Source organism: Natator depressus, chromosome 2 (assembly GCF_965152275.1).
Source record: "Natator depressus isolate rNatDep1 chromosome 2, rNatDep2.hap1, whole genome shotgun sequence".
NCBI lineage: Eukaryota > Metazoa > Chordata > Testudines > Cheloniidae > Natator > Natator depressus.
In genome coordinates this window covers 202,751,722-202,772,610 of record NC_134235.1, presented here as the reverse complement: position 1 = coordinate 202,772,610, position 20,889 = coordinate 202,751,722, and the positions used below count along the sequence as shown (strand labels likewise).

The window sequence follows — 20,889 nt, the reverse complement described above, 5'->3', positions numbered from 1 at the left end:
TGACTCTTGGAAGGTAAAGCCTTAGATTTTGATTTAGTCTGTTAGCACTGGCAGAGTTTTTTTAAAAAAGCAGAAGACTTAGATTTGCAAAGGTTTGGCTTAAATTTTATGTAGTTTTATGTATTATTTATGTATTTCTCTTTTCTGTGGGTGTAAATTATACTTTTTGTACTAGTTTTCTGAAGAGGTCATGGAGGCTATTCAGACTTTTCCTCTCTCCCACAAAATATATACACACATACACAAACACTTGTAGTCTCCAGCAAACTAGGATTGCTCATTAATTTTACACTTATTTTGATATTTTTTCCTCTAAGTACATATTGAAATTGTTGAAGCAGGTACCATCTGTTACCCTAGTCTTATGCCACTATTACACCATTCACTTTTCTATGTGAACATGAAAGAATGCAGTGGTGAATCAGACACTTCCTATGATTTGTATGTTTTCAAATATGTGATGTACTATCTACTGTCTTTTTACAGTCTGGATTAACTTGACTTTTCTCTTTTATCCAAAGGAAAATTACTTTTTTTTTTTTTAAGTTTTTACGTTGTTCTAAATTAAATCTTTTGTAAACACCTTAAAAATTCTGTTTAAAAACAAATTAAAGGTCAGATTTGCCAAGAGTTTTCTCAAATGTTCCAGGTAAAATCAACTGTACTATTTTACTTGCCTTATGATTGCATAAAGTGAAGACATACTAGCTTTAGTGGATTTATCTGTGCCATGAAATCTGCAAAGGTATTTACATCCTTATTCACAATAGATCACTTTCCCTTATACATATCCTAAAACAGGTCTCAAAAGGTATTTTAAGAAATAAGTATGTAGCGGTGAGATAAGAACTTACACCAAAAATGTTACCTTTTAAGTATTATAAGCATCCGATACAGAATGTAGTTATGTGAATATCTGGTATCCTAACACAAAAATTAGGACTTTGTTTATTTAAAAAAAAAAAAAATGAATAGTATAAGCACACCACAGCAGTAGTGTCCAGTAACTCAGAAAAGTGCTATTCGAAACAAGTAAGATGCTGTACATACAAAGGAAATGCCAAGATGACTTCTATTTCAAAGAAAAATTGGACGAAGGTATGCCATTTATCATGGCATGAATCTACAGTGTTAAATTTGCTGCAGCTATGTTTACAGTAATTAGAGCAGCAGATGCAAGGCTATCAATTCATATTTTGTTAACCAAGTACCTACTTTCCTCATAATGCAAAAAACTTACCCCTGACAGAGTAACAGTCTGCTCCTATACAATACTCCATTCACACTGTATTGTGCATTAAAAGATGGCTATATATGTCCAAGTTTTTAGTGGACAACTGTCACACCTCCTAGAACAGTGGTTTTCAAGCTTTTTTCCTGGGGACCCAGTTGAAGAAAATTGTTGATGCCTGTGACCCAATGGAGCTGGGGATGAGGGGTTTGGGGGTGTGGGAGGGGCTCAGGGCTGCAGGGTTGGGCCAGGAATGAGGAGTTCAGGATGTGGTAGAGGGCTCTGGGCTGGGGGTGCAGGCTCTGGGATGAGGGGTTTGGGGTGCAGAAGGGTGCTCTGGGTTTGGGGGGCTCAGACTTACCTCCAGTGGCTCCCGGTCAGCAGCGCAGCTGGGGTGCAGAGGCAGGCTTCCCGCCTGTCCTGGCACCACGGACCGCGCTGCGCCCCGGAAGCGGGCGGCAGCAGGTTTGGCTCCTAGGCAAGATCTAACATTAAGGACAAAACAGGCCGCTTCCTCCTATACAAGTATTTTCCATTTCTCAAAAGGTGACTTATTAGCCAAGTCCCATTCTGCATCTCTGAAGGAATTATTAAGATTTGATCTAGCCTTGAAGACAAAACTTTGGACGGTTGAAGAAGATTAGGAAGATTAAATCTTAGTGTCTGCTAATCACTGGCACTGATCACAGCAATAGGAATTTAATTGGCACACCATACAATTTAAAAATAGCTGTATACAGACCCACAACTTTTACCCTTTTAGATCTTTAAAAGTCTGCCATTCTAGTCGAACCTGTATTAACATTTAAGAGGATATATGACTGAAGTCTCTCAAGGCTTTTTTATTTCATAACACATATATGAAACTCTCTGGGCTTCAACCACTTTCACTGAGAACTACCTTTTCCCTAGTATAATTCAATAGAATACCATAAAAAAGGCAAATGCCAAGCTCAAAATAGAAACATTAGTAACCCTGTGACTATTACTTTGCTAAATTCATTGTTTAACACGTGGTTTCTCTTTTTAAAGCGTTATCAGTAGTACCTACAATATAGTAGTTTTTAAATCTGACTGGCCCTTTAAAAAAAAACACTTATTACAGGTGAATTTAACTTGTAGACACACAGAAGAAAGGAATCTTAAAAGGAGAATGTAGTTGCTTGCCAAAATCAGACTTGCAGATATTCTATACCTAGGAGTTTCATGGAAAACAGTAAGGCCATCAGGTTCTAAAATGGCTTATTTGACCTGACCCAATACTGTTTAAGTACAAGTGCAAGCAAGCTTCTGTAAAAGTTTGCCTTTGCACCTCAAATCTAACTAACCTGCTTCTTCCTACCCCTTAAATCTTTAACCCCTTCTTGACCAGATAGTGACATCTCTTGTGGTAGATAATTGATCTATTTGGTAGCTATGAGCTAATCTAGATTAGTATGGTTATTTGAAATCTGGTTTTACAAGTATACTACATAGTGATTATAGATTCCATGTCCTCACCTTTTCCATGGTTTCTAGCCTATTCTCTCTAGTGCCCATCTTTGAAGCCTCATTTGTTCACTTCTGCAACAAAGGAGTATTGAAGAGGTCATACAGATATTTTGAAATAAAGTGCTGACTACCTATACCACTTTTACAAGAGGTTAATCTTAGCCTCTTTCTTAAATTTCAACTCCAGTAATTTCTTTTCCCTACTTTGCCAAAGCAATGACTATTACTATAAACTGAACCTAAAGGCACAAAGTGAAGGGAATGTTGAGCCAACATGTATCCTCTATGGGGAACAGCGTTTCAAATATCAGTGTGATAATTTTATAATGAAGTACATAACTAAGTTCCAATGCACCTTGGGATGGAAGTGCCTTTACTTGCAGACACTTTGCTTCACACTTTAAGAACAGTTTAAGAAGCACCTATTGCCTCACTGCATTCCCATCCAATATCTGCCTCTCCTAATCAATCAAGTTGCCAGAATATTAGCCTAGATAGAAACGTAGTGCACCTAAAAAGGAACAGGTGAAATCTGAATTGTCACTAACATATTCCAATGTGCATATGCCATACGTAGCACAATAGACTTGAATTATGCAGCCAACTCCCTACCCAAACTCACTATTTACAGGCAAAAATTCACCCGCACATGTTGGTCCCAGATTGGGGTTGCTGCTATTTCAACCCTTGGACTGGAACCACAGAACTTTCACCCTAGGGGCCTGTGGGATGCACACAAAAGCAGACCCAGGGGCTGAGCAGAATTCCCAGCTGACCTTCTCCAGCAGCCCAGACCAACCCCCCTTGTGCTGCTGCTCAACCAACCAGCTTATGTGGAGCAGAGGGTCCTGGGTCAGATCTCCAGATTGTAAATTTCATCCTTTAGAGCAGGGTAGTTGAGAATCTGAAGAATCCCACCCATCTCTTAGGAGATGCACAGAAAAGGAGGCTGGAAAGAGAGGGGCCAACTGGTCACAAATTCCTGCTTCTCTGCCTCTCACACCAGGCTCTGCATCAATTGTAATTTTGATCACTGCTATACCACACTTCTGCACAACTTAGGAGTTTGCTTTCCTTTGGTCCATTGCTGGCCTCCAGCCATCCAAAGTAATGCACTCATTCACCTCCACCTTGAAGAATGAAGGAGGAAAGCCTTACTCTTGACCATTTTAAGATTAAAATGCCTCCTGTTCTGTGGGATAACCCAATCCCAAAATCTACAACCAGGTCCTCAGTTGTCTGCAGCATATTGGAAGTTCCTTGGCAGACACAGGTAATTTCAGAAATTGATGTTAAGTGAATGAACATGATCTTTCCTTATTCTTTATTGTACAGTTTTATGAAAGCAAAGTATAGCAGTAATACTCACTTTTACTGAGACATAGCATGTATCTTGAATGGCAAAATAACTTTTTAAATGAAGATTTACTCTGCAAAAAAGTGGCTTCATAGTAGTTTGAAGGAAAAAAGACAGGTTATTTAAAGACAGATGAGCAATAACCACACATTGCAGGACTTATTGAGAATTACTAGAATTAGTATTATGTTGACTACAAACCACAACTTTCCACTAAATTCACCACTGAACACAAGAATCCTGTTTGTCCAGATTCTTAAGAATGTCCCTAAATAAATGAAATATGCTACAGTGAGACACCTTAAAATCTATTAAAATGTTGCAGCTTTCCACAGCTTTAACATTATGTTTCCCTATTTACGTCACCACCATCGCCCCCCACTCCCTCTTTACAGGGAGGGAAGGTGGCATAGCCTCACAGAGAAACACAGATTATGCTTTCACCTTTGCTAAATTCACACAATGGTGAAGTACTGCTATATATATATATTTTTTATCTCAAATAGAAAATAGGAGTCATACAAACACAAAAGGCACAAGAATTCCTCCCCAGATGTTTTTCTTCCAATTTGCACCTTAAGCCGCCAAGTGAGTTGGGATGCGAATACAGAATTGCTAAACGCAAAACATAAATGTTTGTAAACTGGACCTGGCTCAAATCATGTTACATGTCCAAGCAGGGAAGGAAGCCTCCTGAGTAATTAGAAAGCATACCAAGAGACCACAGGTCTGACCCTAGGTCAATCATCATTAGTGGTTGTCTCCTGTGCAGCCCCGCGATTAACTATGCAATTCAACGTTTGCTACATTGTTTTACCAAAGAAATTTTAAATTTTATACTAAAGCCTCAAAACATCATTTAAAACTATTTTCAAGAATGCATAAAGACATAAGAATGTCTATTACTATAGAAAAGCTAAGCATAATAGCTTCCAACTTCGTTTTAAACTCAGTACAGTGGACAGTCAAACAATACAAGGCTGAAATGCTTTAGCTTTCCAAGTAACTTCCAAGATGGAATGTATTTCAACCTCTTATGTGTAATTCAGAGGATACACATACTCACGAGGGAATTCCATACACAGTATTTTAAAACTCTGCATATTTTCTCACAAAATAAATGTGGAAGCTCCAGCATGACAGTGGAGAGCACAGACCACTGGCTGCACAGAGGTGGGAGATCACTCTGCAGCTCCACCATGGTGACTCTGAGGTGCAATGGCTGGCCCTGCCCCTCCACATCAAGTGCACCAAGATAGCAAGGGAGAGAGACAGTCTCTTGCATGCATGCCCAGCCCTGACCCCTGATCCAGGGGCAGGTCAAGCAAGCTTAGCTTAGCAGGATCCATGTGTGGAAGAATCCAGGGCTGGGGCAATCTGGGTGCAGGCAGCTCAGGAGAGGGATCTGGATGCACAAAGGCTCATTGGGGATTCTGGGTGCAGGGGGCCCAGGTGAAGATGGCTGGAGATCAGCAGAGGGGCTCAGCAGTGTGGTGTGGGTGATAGAGATTGGTGGAATGGGGGTCCAAGAACAGGGGTGCGGGGGGGGGGGGAGGAGCTAGGTGGGGTGGTACAGGTGCAACTGGACTCTGGGTACAGAGGGTGAGGCTCAGCATGGGATGGGAGTCCTGGATGCACAAGGGTTGCACCTCCCCATATAGACTCCTCTCCCTGCAGCTGAGGAAGAATGGGGACAGAAACTGGGGAGGGAGAGTGGGGAGGAAGGGGGAGAGGGTGTGTGCACAGAGCTTCATGCCGCTGAGGGATGTTTCTGGGGGTGGGTCTGATCTGGCCCCAGCCCCTCACTGCAAGGGAAGAGAGAGAGAGTCCCATCCAACCCAGCCGGGACTAGCAGCTGAGCCCTGGGCAGGGTAGGACCCACCAGCCCTGCAGTGATTTCTCTCTCCACCGAATGCTCTGGACACCTGAAACAATTCGCCCTGGTTGCTGGGGAGGGGTCATGTGACAGTTCTTGCAGCTTCCTTTTGCCTCCCCATCAGAAAGTAATTTTTCCTGCAGGGAAGCAGAGAGATCTACAGGGGACATGAATTCTGTGTGCACGCAGTGGAACAGAATTCCCCCAGGTGTAATATTATACACAGTAAGCAACAAACAAAAAAAAGTCATCTTGGGTTTTGGTAGATCACAGTTTTGCATTACATCTTACATGCTAAATGCAAAGCTGTTTCTAAATAAGACCCGTCTTATTTAACAAGTTTTGACTAATCTGAATTGTCTTAAGCAATTAGTTTTCAAAGACAGAAGAGACTTTTTCATACAATGTGATAAAAATTGTAGCCAAAAAGCTACTTATTTAGAAACAAATGAAGTTGGTCCAAAATCAAAGTAGCTTCTTGATTGCGTAATGCTGTTTCTCCCAGCAGAGAACAAGTACACGCATGTGAATGACTACTCAGATATGCAAATCATATCAATATGGTTGTCAAATTGTTTTAATCTCCCTCAAAATGAAATGTATGTTTTTGAAAGGCCTCAAAGGCTCAACTTAATTGTATATAAACAGTGTTGTTAACACACATTAGGTTTATTAATCATTACACTAGAACTACTTTGGTATAAAAATATTTTATTTTAACGCGATAAAAATATGTATTTAATGTTTCTATTCACATAACATTTGCTATTTCATAACATTAATGGTCCGCTTTTCCTAGCCCGCCTGAATTTTATTCAAGAGATTTACAGACAGTTATTACTATCATTTTATATTTTAAAAAACCCCAGCATTACAGGAGGCTGTACTAACTGAGATGTTTTATTATCAGGATTCATTTAACCTATAGATTTTTAATGAAGCCAGAAAAAGCAATTATTTTCTGATGATTCAGAATATCTTATTTCTTGAAGCATGTCTGTGGTTGACCACTTCTTCATTTGTTACCTGCAGCATGGCACCTTCCTGCCAAAGGAAAAAAAATAAAATAAAAGTGTATCTGAAGATGTTTATCATGTATGTCTATCCATATTACCTATGGAAGAACTTCAGCAGTTTCCAAAATTATAAACAATTCATTAATGTGCAGAACACAAAACGAATACACTTTTGGTTGGTTGTATACCCGTTCTTTAGGTGTGCAGCCTGTTTCAGGCAATGAAACCAATACAAAAAATAAACTAGGGGCTAGATTCTACCAATTTACACATGCTGAATAGCATATGAATGTAAAATCTTCCTGATTTCAATAAGAAGAGTGTAAGGGTGACAGAATCTGTTGCTAAGAGTTATTAGCGGTAAGAACTATAAAAGACAGTGGAAACCTCAGTATCCTAGCCAAATTCCAATTTAGGTAATAACATTCTGCATATACAGTATATAAAATTCCACCTGTAGTTACAACTGAAGACTCTCTCTTGCCCTCCTAAAGAAATACTATGCAGCATTAAAGAAGAATGGGTGTCATATTCCTTACGAGAAGTAGATGCATTTCAATAGTGAAGAAAATTCTCTATTATATAAACAATCTAAATTTCTTGGGATCCTTCAGGGTGCAATGCGCTACATAAAATACTGTAGCCAGAATAGACAGATGCAGTACATTTCACTTCCAACAGCATTAACACTATTGTACAACTACTCTATCTTCACTGCACTTGTAACCATCAAAATCCCCAAGAAAAATAAGAAGGTTGCAAAGTGTAAAGAACATTTTATGATTTAATTAACTTGCGACCTACCATTTTAACTACCAACATCGGGTATGGAACCCTTGCAAAACTTTACTAATGGACACTTGCAGGTCTCATTTGTTCAACTGTAGCAGTGTACAGTAGCAGTAGTCTATGCTTGTCCATGGCTCATATCAAAGCTAGATTCCAGTAGGAAAAAAATATGTTAAGTAGCTGAAATTTAAGAAAACGTGATGTCAAAATTTAATACAAGAAAAATATAGGATTCACAAAATTCTCTTCAGTTGGTAATGGTTAACTCAATTCATTGCTATGTTAAACTACATATGATAACCACTATACTGAAAGAGACTGTCATATAGTATTAGTTTCTTGTTTTTGGAACATTAAGAAAGGAAAAGTAAATAAGATCTTACCTAAAGAAGTTTAACTGAAGCTTAGAACTATTTTGCTCTACACCCTCAGCCTTCGTTGGCATCCTTATAAAACTACGGTAGTTAAAGCTTTGCAGAAATACAGCGCAGCTTTTTAAGACTGGCTGAACTTAGTGCCGTTTTCAAGAGTTCTCTTGTACTAGACCTGTGTCCCTGGAAGAGTACCTCGCTGGGGATATTTCCTTTCCTTGCCATTGAAGAAGCAGCATCTAAAAGATCTAAAAAGGTGTTTCTCCTTGCAGAGATATCCCTTAAGTTATCTAGATATTTTAAACCTGATAATTTACAGACAACATACTTTTTCTGACCAGCATTTAATTTTACATGTACAACAAACAGCTTTGTATTATTTGTGGGACCTTATACTACCCACTCCTTGCCTTTACAATATTTTTTAAAAAAAAAATAATCTATAATTACACAGTATTTCCTTTAGAATTATTTTATTAAATCAAATGTACAACAGCTTCTTAACTCTACACACGCACTTAAATTTTTTAAAAGGAAAACGTTATGTCTTATTACACCATGATCCTGGCTAATAGCTTTTCAAAACTTTGAGAAAAATCTTAAAAAAGGTTTCACATGTCACCTGAAACTTACAAATTTAACATTATCAAAGGAATGCTTCTACACTCTTACAAAGACCACTAGAAAGAAACAACAATTAAAAAGCTAAGAAACTGTCTCAAAGGCATTTTTACAATCCTTCCTCCACAGTAAGGTAATGTTATTAAATAATCCAATCCATTCACAAAATGGCTCTCTGCATCTGCTCTGGTGTCTTCTGCCATATCACTGCATATTTATGCATGACTGAGATAAGTGTTTCCTTAACATTGTTATTTCGATAACCTGAAGCTGTTCTGTTACCTCTGGGCTCTCATCCTCTCCTATTTATACAGTGAAGCCTGTTTCAACAGAAGTAAAGAGTAAAAAATAGGTTATGAAATTATCCATCTAATGAATTTTTAAAGGAAAGATAATATGATCCTAAAAAGCTTTTACTCCTGCAGCTAAGTCTCAAGAAACACTGCAATTTTAGCACTTATAAAGATACTTACCCATGGCAAGTTTGCAGAAGCTCAGTAACGGCTCCTCCCTCCATATCCACCACTTCCTCCACTGCCTCCTGGACCATAGTTTCCTGCATTTGTGGAACAACAGGATAGAGGACATTTACATCTTTATTTTTTAAACCCAGGCACATTTACCGTACATTTACAAGAAGATTTATATTTGGTTTAATTCAAGATGACAATGTGTGCACCACCTTGAATATAAAGCTAACCTGTCATTGTCCTCTATGAGAGATTATTCCTTCCCCCCCCCCCCCCCCCCCCAAAACTGCCATGGTAGCCACATTTTGAAAACAGAACACAAGATTCTTGCAAGAGAAATTCCAATGGTTTAAACATATAATCAAATAAGGAAAATAATGCTGCACTCTTGGGGCCTGATCCTGCAACATGTATTATGTGGGTACAGCAGTCCACCCACACACTACACCTTACAGAAGACTGGTCCGAAGTAAATTTCCCTTTGCGTGCTTTCCACATGTAAAAGCATTACTTTTTTAGAAGCTGCTGACCAAAAAGAAAAAAAAAAGGCAGAAATTTTATAATGACCCTAATATGGGAGAGAGAAAAAACAAAGTTTAGTGGCGAGTAGGTGATAATTACTACCATAGTAAATAATTTGTTCACATCACCCTAACTAATGCTTAGGAATTTAAATAGGAGGCTTATTAAAAAAAATTAACCCATTGCCAAAACTAAATTATTGTCTGACTGATATCCCTATGACATTTACTAACACTAAAATTCGGGAAAGGCAGGGAAGAAGTGTGATATTACATCATATATCATATTTTACAAACAAACAGACTTAATGTGCATGAAGTTAGTATCCCAAAACAAACTCTATATCAACTAGACCACTGAAAGTTCATATCTGACCCAAGTACAATCTGGTAAACAAACTATTAGTAAACATATTTAAAAAAAAAAAAAAAAAAAAACACACACACACACACACACCCACCCCATCACCACAAAAACTAACTGTTCCAGCTCTAAGAAAACTGGCCTTCACACCAAATAGTGATCTTGCTGTTTGAAATCACACTGTTTTAATGCTGACAATTTATTTTTCTTTTGGGCGCACTCACAGATAACCACTACCACTCTTTGCACTACTGCTTACTGGCTCTAAAATTCTGCTGGCAAGTTGGATTTATAAAAGACTATGCAGCAATTCTCTACACAGATTAATCGGTACGTGTCCCCTGATCTCTACAAAGGATCAAAGGCCACTGAAAAGTTTGGTCCCAATTCAACCCATGACATATACAATACCTCCACCATATGGTCCTCCCCCCATGTTCCTGCTACCACCAAAATTTCCACTCTTCATTGGACCATAGTTTGAGGGCTGTTGGTTATAGTTTCCAAAATCATTGTAGTTTCCACTTCCATAATTGCCTGTATTATTGACACAAAAAGAGCTAAATGTAAGAATTATTTCTCTGTGTTATTACAAACAACAAATCAAGATAAAAAACAAAAGGAAGAAAGAGGAGTGTGTCGCTAAAGTCAATTATTTTTCTTCACTGACCATAGAAAATGGCATACTGGTTTTGACAACACTTATGAAGTAAAATGTTCTCAAGTCAATAATCTTGCTCAGGCTAGTCCAAAACTAAAACTTTCAGTTAAATGTTTTAAGCAAATGTATTACCTCCTCCATAGTTGTCATAACCACCTCCGTAGCCCCCACCCTGGTTGCCATATCCAGGTCCTCCACCACCATATCCTCCTCTTCCTCCTCCATAACCAGGACTACCTCCAAAATTGCCACCTATTATGAAATAAGCCTTTAAATAGTAACTTTACATTATAAAAAAGTCAGTTGTACTATTCCTCAGATCGCACAGTGTCCTGCTAAAAGATTTTAAATTTTCTTCATCAGTCTACTGAAGGACAAAAAGGCCAACAGGAAGTTTTGAAGGGTGATTTCTACAAATAGAAGTTTTTAAAGCTATATACTCCTCCTTAACTGTTTAGCCTGACTGCAGTTTTTGCCTAAGGATTAGAACAGAAATTTTACCAATGCATGATATTTAGGTCTAAAGAGATGTGGTTTTTCTTTACATAAATCCTAAATTTTACAGAAAGCTTAATAGTTTAGAAAAGCACTACTGAGCAACACAGAGCTGGAGTTAACACTACATTTTCAAGTCTTTAAAAAGTCACTAACTTTCTTTACCAATTCTTTTGACAGACTTTCTGCGAAGTCATAAAGGAACACAAAACATTAGTATAGAAAGGAAAAACCTCAGTGTAAGACATGATTTTTTTACTAGGGTGAAGACTGAGTGTGCAGTTCAGGAATGGGGGAGAAAATCGTACATAAGCCTGAGCCATCAGGATGAACTAATTACTTTGAGTAGTGTGGCAAAAGTATTATATACTTCCAAAATGAGAAACATGGATTTGAATGCAAGAAGGCCTTAGGGAAAACCACCAGACTGGTTATGCTTGCATACATTTATCAGCAAGTGCAGGTATTTGGGTGTAGAATAATCTAGTACTGGAGATTAGGGCTGAAAAAGAAAATGAGAAAAAACTGCAGATAGAAACACCAGGTGTTCACGGGCAGGAGATGAGGGAAGGCATGGTCATCCCTGGATGTATGGCAAGCCACACAGTTAAAGACCAAGGATTAAAACACATCAGCAGTTATTTATTGTTCCTGAACCAGATCAATATGGCTCTACTGCTTAATATGATTAGTAACAGAAAATATAGAACCTTTTCAAGTATGAGAAGTTACAAAAACCCCACTAGCCTACACTAACCTCCTGGTCCTCCACCATATCCATTGTATCCATCACCAAATCCACGACCACTTCCATATCCATCTGTTGGAAATAAGTATTTCTTTTAGTTCATCTGTACGGAACTAGAAAAGTTTACTCTTAATAGTGAGCTGGAATTTTTAAAATATATAAAGATGTCACATCAATTTTAAAAATTTAAAGCAAGTTATAGTTCTTTAAAAAAAATTCACAAAAAACAGTTTACTTTTAAGCCTACAAATACAGTACCAAGCAGATGCTGTGTGTATGTCCGTTTCAAAAACTGGTATCACAAATACCATATTTGAGATCAACTCTTGCAGCAGAAACATAATACCCTAAACACAGATCATGAACTTTCAATATTATAAAATCGCTGTATTAATCTGAAATACAAATTTCAAAATGTAACTGTAGTTTCCAAACTGTGACTAACCTTCTTTAAGGATAAATAAAGTCACTTTGGCGACTAGTATTTCTCTTATTTTTAGCCTTAATTTTTTTTTGACCCACAGCCATTTCTAGGGGGTATATATGAGAAAAGTATAATGGACTTAAGAAAATATTTTAAGCTTTCTGGTCATTTGAATTTAAAACTTCAGACATATGCACCCTAAACCAAGAAATGTGCATCTGTCAGAAACAAGGCATACAACCATCACCTTAAATAATCTTCTTCTCTTAAAGAGGAGTTGCATTTCTGGACTTGAACTGAAGATAGTCAAGGTAGCAGTTTCCTGGTTGCCAATTACTTATACTTAAAAGCTCACTCTAAAATTGTAATAATTTACTCTAGCAATCTATTATATTACTTTGTATACATTCTCTAAAATGGACCACTTTTGCTTTTTATTTTTTAAAAACCTTCTGATTACTTCAGACAAGGTCACAGTGCTTCTTTGTATTAAGTGAACTAACAGCTCAAAAACACTGACTTCATACATTAAATTATATATATATGATTCTTTTCCATTGTTATTTCTAATCACAAAGATTAGTTTCTTTTTAATAAGAGGTTTGTTATTAGTCTTTTCTAAAGGAAGTTTTTTGTTGCCAATACTACAGTAGATGATAGTAACCTACAGAGCAAACTGAAATCCAAAAGAAAAAAAAAAAGTGATAAGCCTGGTAGCCTTACCAGATCCACCTCTGAAGTTGCTTCCTGGTCCTGGACCAAAGTTGCCACCACCTCCACGCGAATCCCCAAAGCCAAAGTTACCTAGGATGGATTTTAGATTCCTGTTAATATACGTATTATAGGAAAACTTTGAACCCAAGAGCATGAAGTGAAACTCAAATACCTCCTCTTCCACTCCTAGAACTTTGAACTTCTTGCATTTCTTGTCTAGATAAAGCTTTTCTTACTTCTGCATTATGGCCATTGATGGTGTGGTATTTCTGCACTGTAAATCATAAATTTAAGAAGAAATTACACGCAGTAAATGTTGCTTCTGGAGTTTAACTCAGGAATGGCTAAACTGCCAAAGAGAAAATAATTTTTCCCTCCTCACATTTTTGCAATACCAATTCCAATCATCCAGAAGTTATAAAGATGTCAGGATAATTTCAGGTAGTATTATTACATGATCCCATCAAATTTATAAATGGAAGATTCAAAACTAAGGCCATGTTCCTACAAACATTTATGCATGTAATTAATCCAATTACATTCAAAAACTTACTCACATACTTATGTGTTCTCTATATCTGGACCTTAAGTAGCAATATTGTTAGATGAAACTGTGGAATGAAGTTTACTTACATACAATTTTATCCACAGGATCATGGTCGTCAAACGTAACAAAGCCAAAACCTCTCTTTTTGCCAGATTGTCTATCTGTAATTATTTCAATAGTGTCAATTTTCCCATATTCCTCAAAGTAGTCTCGAAGGTGGTGTTCCTCAGTATCTTCCTTAATTCCACCAACAAACAGCTTTTTCACAGTAACATGAGCACCAGGTTTTCCAGATTCCTTGAAAGAATTAAAAAATATTTTTTCCAAAACTATTAGTGGAAGAGAGAGTTTTGCATATGGACTCTTTATCAAGATCTTAAAGACAGCCAACTTGAAATCTAAATCAATTTCAAGAAGTGAGTTTATAGTGTTTTCAGATAAACCGTATTATCTGGAATGCCTCTGCCTTTTTTTTTTAATTTTACAATCATTTTTCTATTTTTTAAAGCAACCTCCTCTGGTTGCTATGCGAAAATCTCTAAACAAGCAAGAGGGGAAACAGACTATGCTGCAGAAAGAATGAAAATTATACATGAAGTGTAATCAAAACAAAAGTTAAAAAAATAGATCAATATATTTTGATAAAACTGAAATGTTAAGAGAAATCTCATTTACTTGCAAGAATAGCAAGGAACAAATTTTCCAGACAGAAATGTGATCTATAAACTGACTGGGTCCTTTTCATTTTAACTGATTATACTCACATTCCAGACAACTTCATTTAATTTGTCTGCCTATCTTTTAAGTGCCAGACAACTTTAGGTGAAATCCTGGCCCCACTGAAGTCACTAGCAAAACTCCCGTTGTCTTTCATGAGGCCAGAATCTCATCCTTGATCTCTAGTCTCAAAGAACAGCTCCCCAAATGCTTCTTCGACTAGGATATCCAACCTACAACAGTAGGGATTAAACTTTTGATATTTAAGCCCCCACCAATGCAGTAGTCACTCAACCTTAAAAACTGAAATGGCTTCTGTCAATCAAGTCCTAAATTCAAACTGGCACAAGTCAACGTCTATATGTGTACTGCTGTAAAGCTTCTAAAAGTGGTAACAAGATAAAGGAGAAAGGAAAAAGGCATGAGCCCCTAACCAGAGACTCTTAATTACAAAAAAAAAAAAAAAAAAAAAACAGCAAGCATTGAAATGTCTAATCAGTAAGAATACACTAGGTTTCAGAGTAGCAGCCGTGTTAGTCTGTATTCGCAAAAAGAAAAGGAGTACTTGTGGCACCTTAGAGACTAACCAATTTATTTGAGCATAAGCTGCATCAGATGAAGTGAACTGTAGCTCATGAAGGCTTATGCTCAAATAAATTGGTTAGTCTCTAAGGTGCCACAAGTACTCCTTTTCCTTTTTAAGAATAAGCTAGTTTCTCACCAAATCAGAGACATTAATCTTTCATAATGTAAAAAGCCTCTTTGCTTTTCAGTACTTTGCTCACCTCTCTGGCTACTGCTCGTTTTGGCTCAACTACCCTTCCATCAATTGAGTGAGGTCTTGCAGCCATGGCTGCATCAACTTCAGCCATAGAGGAGAATGTTACAAAACCAAACCCTCTCGATCGTTTGCTTGCAGGATCCCTCATCACCTGCAAAAAGAAATCAGGAAGTTTTACTGTTTCACTATTAAGTTTTCATACTACCACTAAGTATAAACAAGGCTCTTTGTTTTCAGTTTGACATATTTTTACTGAAAAACTTCCCAGTTTTACAAACGCTGCTATTTGGTTTTTAATCAATTTTCACCTAAATTTTGGACCACTCAAGTACATGAAAATACTGATGACGTTAAGAAAATGCAATACATTAGATAGATATGTTACTAATAAGTTAGTCGAAGGGTAGATCTATGCTACAGCTGTGCCACTACAGCGCCTTAGTGCAGATGCTTCCTACATCAACCAAAGGGTTTTTTCCATCGATTTTGTTAATCAACCTCTCTGAAAAGAATTCTTCCATTGACCCATCTGCATCTACAGTGGAGGTTAGGTAACTGTTTCATGGGGCACAAAATTTTTCACACCATGAGCGATGTAGTTAAGTCAGTCTAATTTTAGACGTAGACCAGGCCTCAGTGTAAATGTGAAGCTGTCTGTTAAAGACAGACAATGTAGTGGAGGATTAAACACCTGCCTCTCTCTCTGTGTGTTCAAGTCCTTAAAAAAAAAAAAAAAAAAAAAAAAAAAAGCCAGAACCTTCTGGCTCCAGCAACCTGCTCCAGACGGAGATTAAACCCTCTTTTACTTTAAATACTCTTACGCGTCTCTATTTGTCGCCCCCCCCCTTTTTTTCTGTCCTCCTATCCCTCAAAGTTTAACTTCACAGTTGGGGGGGGGGGGTGCACCAATTTTTACCCCTTTTGTATATTTTGTAATGAACACCAATAGATTTCTGAGAAATTTAAAACAAAATAAAAACCAAAAGTGATGGGCCTTGAACAGAATAAGTCTACATACCTTTAATTTAGATTTTCCCTGCTTTCTACACAAAAGCAGGTGTTTTAACCCAATTACTCATGATTAAAGTATTAGAACTGTATAATTCTGCATTACAGTGAAAACTTGGCTTTACCTTCCATCATGCATATTGTTCATAAAATTGTTGACTTCAACCGCAATTTATACATAAAGCTTTCTAAAGATCTCACATGAAGCATACAGGGATCAACTAGATACTTCCATTTGCCCTCTTATTAAAATGCTACCCTTCCCAACATACATAATGCAAAAATCAACTTGTGGACCTCCTGCAAAAAGACAAGACTGAGGCCAAGAGCCTCAGGTGTCTGGGTTATGTAAGTCCTCACCAATTTATATTTTCAGTTAAAATTCTAAATACTTCAACATATGTCACAACAGTAATCTACTGCTATTCCAATACTTCAGAAAATGGTATGCAATTTTTACCAAGTTTTTAAGTCCACATTATCAGCATACATTAGCACACGCAACTTACCACACAGTCTGTAAGTTTCCCCCATTGCTCATAGTAGTTTCTCAAACTTTCTTCTGTTGTTTCAAAGCTCAAGCCACCAATGAACAGTTTGCGAAACTGCTCCTTTTCTCTCTAATTTAGAGAATATAGTATTAATATCATTTGCAATTCTCCCATACTACTGTTTAAGGTCAGACTAAGTCTTCAGACATGTTCACAAATGTCAATGAATACTCATTTTCAACAAAAGATTGTGCTTAGCTGAAGTTTATTATTGCCATTCAATACAGACCCATATATTATAAAAAAGTAGCTCTTTACAACTTCAGAGTGTTTTTTAAAATTACCTTCCTTCCCCTCACAAATTATTAAAAATTAAAATTAGGTTTTAAGTACTCTTAGAACTGGAGAAATGTCCACTGAAATGCCATCAAGTTTTCCTCCCTGCAATAGCGTCTTCTTACAAAAACCCCATAGATTATAATAGATGAGCTGTGTGGTCTCTTTACAAAAACCAGATTAGAAGATATTGATTTATGTTGTTCATTCCAAAATGCAGCCTATTTTTTTTTAAATATAAAGAAGTGTTTGTGCTCGAATTGATGTTCACCAATACAAACCAGAAAAGGAGAAACAAGCTTCTATATGAGGCATACACAAAATGGGGGTGGGGGAGCGTCTTTTGTAATCAAATAAAAACTTATAGGCTCAGACACCAAAAACCTTAAGCTATTAAATAAATCTTTCATCAATTCATTCACATATGGACAATTAAAGCTCTCATGAGGTACATATTAAGGAGCTATGGGAGTTTTGCCATTGACTTCAATAGGAGTAGGATCAGGCCTCAAGTGGGAAGCAGCTTACTTTTTTTTCCTCGTTGTATCTTAAGTACTCTTCCAAGACAGACATTTCTACATTTACTGTTGAGGTCTATTTTGTATCAAAAAGAGGCTTGAAAGTTGTGGCCATGCCTATCCCAGGCAAAATTTACACAAAACAAATAAAATAAAAAAAAAAGGAGACTACATATTCTGAACTAGTGTTATACACATAGGCTAACTCTGACTTGATACATACTCAGTTAAAAAAAAAAAAACTTTAAAAAAAATCAGGCATACAATAAAGGAAGTAGGTATTTTAGAGTAAGATATAGGGGCTGTTTTCTGGGAAAGTTACGTGAAGACAAACAGATTTTATGTTTTGCAGTTCTAAGCAACAGTAAGCTCTCATATAATATACTTTAATTTTTTTTTTTTTTTTTTTTTTAAAGATCTAGCCTTCAGAAAGGCAAATTTTCCTTTTGCTAGTCAGGTGATGAAGGCCATCAGAAAACTAAGGTATATACCAAGGGTAGCCAAAGGAAGGCTCACAAGCTGCATACAGCACTTTTGCACTAATGGCAGCTTACTGAGCCCCCCACCATCCTCCACCTACCAGACTAGGGCAAAGGGAGTTTGGGGCTTCAGCCCTGTGAAAAACACCTGTCAAGGCTCAGAGCTTCAGTAGGAGTGGGGTTTAGGCAGGTGTGCCTGGCGCTCAAACTTCTGAAAATTATAATATGTGGCTTGGAGGGTCAGTAAGTTTGGCCACCCCGGTATACAGTACATTAAAATATTGTATGATACTGAAACAGCAATATATAAAGAGGAGGAATGAAAGCAATTCATCTTAACAAAATGGCCAACAGCCGAAGTTTATTGAATCAGGGACAATTTTCAAGGCGTGTACTACGTCTAGCATGATGGTACCAAGATGTCAAGATGCTACCACAAACAAATAGCCAAAGTTATGAAGAGCTCAATTAACAACTGAAGAGTTTATTATGAAATTGGAGAAGAATCACTACCTTGGAAAGGAAGCAGCTATTAGCACAATTAGAAGTTTCAAGTCAGTAAAAATTTCCAGAGCAGTTAACACCATCAAAAAGATGGAATGAATGCCTTGTCACACTGGTTTGCCCCAATATTGGATACTTAATTATTCCCTCACAATATTCTGCTTACCCACTCACTTGGGTAAGTAATTTTGAAAGGCTAGATTCTTTTTCCTTTAGAATCATCATGTTTAGGATGAAGAGACACTTATTAATGGTAAATTTTGGGAATACCGATCAATTTTAGTGGGTTATTTTCAAGTCTTCAAGAACATGAGAGGATTGGCTTGGTCAAATTTGCTCCAATACAGAATTTGTAAAAACTGAGGTTTTACACACACTTCAATTTTTTTTATTTTAATAGAAATAGCTTCAAAAAAATCTTGTATATATTATACTGCCAACAATGGAGCATTGGACTAGGGTACAAGAACCTAATAATATTGAACAGAACAAGATTAACAAAAGCGTAGCTGGCTAATCTGTTGCACTATTCATGTTGAGAGAAAGAAAAGGTAGTCTAACAGGTAATCGAAAACTAACACTGATCATTTGAGAAAATACTTAAGATTTTTTTTTAAATAGTTTTAAAAGCAGTAGCCCCTTCAATTTTTTTTCCAGTTGAACTTTCACACTGACCAATAAAAGAAAGCTTCTTGATTTTGCCTAAAGCAAGACTTCCATAGTGTGCCCCAATAGCTAAACTAAATTGGAGAAAGAATACCAAATCTGCTTTTGATATAGCAGCATATCCTGCTGCCTCTCTCAGGCTCTGCAGTCAGTAGGTAGGTTTGCAACAAGGATGTAAAAAGTTTTACTGTTCAATTTTATCGTTCTAGTTACTTTACTGCACTGCTGCAAAACAATCTCCAAAGCCTGAGGAAAGCAACAGGCACACAGAGTTATCAAAAGTTGAGTCAGTACTAACCCATATACAGGCCCCCAAAATCCCCCCCCCCCTTTAAAGGCAAAAAAACCCCACACTACTCAAGTTGCGAACAATTGAAAGAGAAGGAATGGGAAGATAAAGGACCGAATCTACCATTAGTGAATGGGAATATTTGGGCCACTACATTATGATATAAGGTATCTGCATAAACTTATTTTATTTTTCACAAAGCACCCTCCTATCTCAAACTCCTAACTGGAGTATTTGGCAGAAAAGGAATGTTAACGAAACAGATCAAATCACTATCATTTGGCATGTAGGCAGACTACCAAACCAGGTATTTTTAAATTACATGTATTGGCAACAGATGATCTTCAGAAGGTATTTCAAGCCCTGTAAATAATTACTAGAATAAGCAGTGTTGTTGTAGCCATGTTGGGCGTCGGACGTTAGAGAGACAAGACAAGACAACAGAAGTTGGTCCAATAGAAGATAGTGCCTCCCCACCTTTTTTACGTACTAGAATCTATGACATGACACTTCTGATGATCTGCAGAATACTTGGTAACTACTTTCTTGCAGGACAGCTAAAAATTATATACAATTTTGTAATATTTTCACCACAGAAGCAATATGTTACTGAGAGAAGAGGCAGCCAGCGTGACTGGGAAGGAAAAAGGAGGTAGCCCAGTAAACAGCCTAGTCCCCCTGTTAAATTGATGTTTGCACAATTAAAGTTTGAGATTATATGCAAAGAACTGTTTCAGCCAAAAGGAAAAAACAACAACAAAAAACCACCAAAAAAACAACAACAAAAAAAAATGCATTTTGCGACCTAAAAATAAACTAAGTTTCAGTACTAAAGTTTTCATACTGTGACCACACACTTCCATTAAGGATGAGCTACAGAAATAATATTCTGAAGTTTGCCATTGGAGTCTCAACTCTTTAACTGCAATGTAGTACATCAAAAATAGCATGTCCCACCCAAAGTACAGTACTGACTTGCTCAAATACTTGATGCTGTGCCATGCCCTGCTTTGGATGGCTCATGGACTTGGAGTTTTGAGACTTCTAGGGAGTGAAGGGGGAAGAGGGGCACACAGATTACTCTGCTGCTGACAGAAACTTACTTCCCACCAGTAGACTCTTTACACTAGGGAGCTCTGTCAGCATTACTATACTGGTCTAATGTTTGTAGTGAAAAGTAAGGCCTAAGTCTCATATGGCAACTTAAAAGAAACCCTTCAGATAAAATCAATACCATCAATTAATACCAAAGTTAACATTAATTGGTATAAAATACACGACACAAACCATCTGATGGTTTTCCCACCTTCTATGATACTCTTGGTGAAAACTCCTCCCCCCCGCCCAAATTATAATAAAAGAATAGGGTATAAGTGGTCTTTAAAGCTTCCCATCATGCATCCT

General features: G+C 37.3%; 1 protein-coding gene across 3 annotated transcripts in view; it reads right to left on the bottom strand.

Annotated features, from left to right (window-relative positions):
* Window positions 1–6,649: 6,649 nt before the first annotated feature.
* HNRNPA2B1 (heterogeneous nuclear ribonucleoprotein A2/B1) overlaps window positions 6,650–20,889 on the bottom strand; it is a 17,153-nt gene continuing 2,913 nt past the window's right edge. For 2 of the 3 annotated variants that reach the window (XM_074945757.1, XM_074945755.1), the window contains exons 2-12: window positions 16,712–16,822; window positions 15,199–15,345; window positions 13,783–13,993; window positions 13,322–13,423; window positions 13,159–13,239; window positions 12,021–12,083; window positions 10,901–11,020; window positions 10,519–10,644; window positions 9,226–9,308; window positions 7,776–9,072; window positions 6,650–6,999 (exon numbers count right to left, since the gene is read on the bottom strand). In XM_074945757.1, the coding sequence (XP_074801858.1) occupies window positions 9,247–9,308; window positions 10,519–10,644; window positions 10,901–11,020; window positions 12,021–12,083; window positions 13,159–13,239; window positions 13,322–13,423; window positions 13,783–13,993; window positions 15,199–15,345; window positions 16,712–16,822 (1,023 nt within the window). In that variant the 3' untranslated portion in view covers window positions 6,650–6,999; window positions 7,776–9,072; window positions 9,226–9,246. The remainder of the gene's footprint in view (window positions 7,000–7,775; window positions 9,073–9,225; window positions 9,309–10,518; window positions 10,645–10,900; window positions 11,021–12,020; window positions 12,084–13,158; window positions 13,240–13,321; window positions 13,424–13,782; window positions 13,994–15,198; window positions 15,346–16,711; window positions 16,823–20,889) is intronic. The other variant, XM_074945756.1, reaches the window with a different exon arrangement.